Raw genomic sequence first — 2,817 nt, forward strand, 5'->3', positions numbered from 1 at the left:
AACAAGATTTAGTATTTACAACTTTGAAATCCAATTAGGTTTCAGAGAAACAAATATAATTCTCTCATAGATGATAAATTTAGCACATACAATGTTTCACATACTCTGCCAAGCACCTTATATTCATTTGTAAAGAAAATAGGATCGTATCTTCCTCATCGGTAAATAAGCTGGAGCCTTGGGAAGTTATTTAAACTTGCCCATCATTTCATCTGCTGAGGTCAGGCTTCTAATCACTTTATTGTGTATTTTTAAAGAACTATGTTTGAGCTGTTTTTATTTTTACAAAGGAAGTGAGAAACTCCTCCTGGAGTTGGAAGGAAGGAAGAAAACTTGTGGATGTTCTCCAGCACTGGTCATATTTTAGATGAGTCATAAAGGATGGGTGGATGGGGCAATGAGAAGAACATATTAATAGATGGAAGAACAGCAACATGAACAAATAACAGTTAGCTCAGGATGAAACACTGGGGAAACTGGGAAGAGAGGTGAGAAATAAGGATGGGAAAGTCAGCATGATGCTAGTGAGCCTAACATGTTGAGATGCTTGATAAGACATCAAAATTATTACAGAAGATGGCATCTTAGGACAAATTCCACAAAAGCAAATCCTGAGACAGGGATCCAGATGCAAGTGATTTATTAAGGAAACACCCTTAAGAGAAGTTAGGTGGATGAAGGAAGACAGAGAAGGGAAAGAGGTCAATCAATAGCTCATTTTAGTCTTTCCGCCATCTTGGACCCTGTGGAGGCCTGATGGGTTTCTAAAAGGACACATAGAAGGCTGTGGTCCAAGGTGATTTTTGTGAGCTATGAGCAGGGTCTATGGAACCAGAGGGAGCACTCAGCTGTTCTGAAAACTGAAGGTGTGTGTGCTCGAGATGAAACTGAATGCTACTTAAGCAAGAGATGTGCTTGTGTGCACAAAGCAAAGAAGAACACAGTAACTACTGGTGGAAAATCTTACAAAACCAGAGTAATCTGGGGAAAGATAACTCAGGCTCATGGAAACAGTGGCATGGTTCAGGCCAAATTCCAAAGCAACTGTCCTGTTAGGGCCACTGGGCATAGAACCTGTGTGATGCGGTACCGTTCAAGGATTTAAACTAACCGAAAAGTAAATAAATGAAAGTGTGGATTTTTTCTCTTGGTTAAACAAACAAACAAACTCACTTTCAGGTAAAATCCCAGTCTCAGTCTAATCCCATTGGAGAGCTCTGGAGCCGAAATTACATCTCAAAAGAAGTTATGTAGTACATAGTACATAGTACTACATAGTACATAGGAGTACCTAGTAGTAGGTATAGTAGTACATAGTAGTAGGTATAAACGTTTCTATCCTTTTTTTTAATTTCACAATGATCAGTGTTACTTACTTTGCTGAATACTCCAATATCCCTTACGTCCTATAAGTTAAATACTTTTCATTGTAGCAGCATTGAAAGTCAGCTAGCAAATGTTCTATCATGGCACACCACCAAAGATTGCCGAGTACCTCACTGTGGTGCAGTTACAAATTGGTAGCCTACATACGTGGCTGTAGGTGTATTCATAATGATGAAATTAGGTACGTATACATAACCTCCCAGGCTGGAAGGGTGCACTGATTCTCCCTTCACCCAGCAGCCCTAGCTTGCATGACCTCAGTAAGACTGGGAGAGCCGCATAGCTCCTCTGAGCAGTGCTTACCAGGCGCAGACTCTAGGGAAGCTACGTCCACATCCCTGTTCTGGCATTGCAGCCATGGATGCTGTCACACTTGTAGCTTTTCTATAACCCAGCTTAGTCCAGTGGCCTCCTTTAAAAGACCTCCACTTGTTTAAATGTGTTAGTCAGTTATTTGGAGAGAAACACAGAGCTGTTAGGTTTTTAAGGGTTTGTTTTGCCTTTGCTGTAGTTTATTTTTTAAAATGGTACTTTATGAAAATACAGTCCTTTCGTTATCAGGATAAAAAAAGTTAAAAAAAATTCCAACTTTAAAAAGATGATTAGAAAGTGCTACATGCAAATAGATGGTTTCATTGTATTGAGTGTGTAATGTGGTTAAACGTGATTATTGTAGTGACACAGAGTTAATCCAGTTATTTGTAAGTTTATTTCTGTTAATTGTAGATACAATAAATTGGCTTGTCAGAAAAAAAAAAAAAAAGAAGAAGTTATGCTCACAGGCAAACAATTTAAGATTCCTACTCACCCAGTAGGTCATTGGCTATGCCAGGGATATGATCTAACAGAGACTGCTAGTTCTGTGTGAAGATTGGTGAAGCAATTCCAATAGCCCAATGGTTGACCTCTGAAACCCAGTCTGCAAGACAAGCAGAAGCTGTAGGATTGGGGTAGAGAACATGACCAGAGCAAAACGGTGTCTGTTATAGGTGGTAATGCCCTAATTGTCATCAGAATGACATTTGTTAGAATTAAAATTGTCACTCAAATGACTTGAGAGTGACACTGACTCAGAGTCCCTGAAATTCTTGAATTGAAAAACAGTAAAATCTTCAGACCAAAAATAGTCTATGAAGTTGTGAGAGCAACCAAGGCAGAGATGAGAGGACCATAGAATTATAGATCAGAACAGAAATTCATAAGATGCTTAAACACAATCCAACCTGATGATGATTTGAAGATGAAGAAAGCATAACCAAGGAAATCACAACCAAGGAAATTACCATGCCCACAAAATTAGGGGCAGAGCCCAAACAGAGTATTTTTCCCTTGAATCAAACTTGAGTCCACTTGCTAGTCCACATCTGCAGTTTTGGAGAGGCATGATATTCAAACACTAATTTGGACCAGTAAAACAAAGGATTCTCCATC

At 39.1% G+C, this 2,817-nt stretch overlaps 1 protein-coding gene across 1 annotated transcript; it reads left to right on the plus strand.

Annotated features, from left to right (window-relative positions):
* Positions 1 to 459: 459 nt before the first annotated feature.
* LOC129626151 (60S ribosomal protein L35a-like) lies at positions 460 to 1,105 on the plus strand. The gene is made up of 2 exons (XM_055545360.1): positions 460 to 488; positions 772 to 1,105. The coding sequence occupies exons 1-2, from the start codon at positions 460 to 462 to the stop codon at positions 1,103 to 1,105; spliced, it is 363 nt and encodes a 120-aa protein (XP_055401335.1).
* Positions 1,106 to 2,817: the final 1,712 nt, after the last annotated feature.

Source organism: Bubalus kerabau, chromosome 13 (assembly GCF_029407905.1).
Source record: "Bubalus kerabau isolate K-KA32 ecotype Philippines breed swamp buffalo chromosome 13, PCC_UOA_SB_1v2, whole genome shotgun sequence".
Taxonomy (NCBI): Eukaryota; Metazoa; Chordata; class Mammalia; order Artiodactyla; family Bovidae; genus Bubalus; species Bubalus kerabau.

Bases quoted from the DNA above. Each gene is read 5' to 3' on its own strand.
- LOC129626151 (XM_055545360.1), top strand. From the start codon at position 460: ATGAAACACTGGGGAAACTGGGAAGAGAG. The intron at 489-771 runs GTGAGAAATAAG...GGTTTCTAAAAG, and splicing joins TGGGGAAACTGGGAAGAGAG to GACACATAGAAGGCTGTGGT.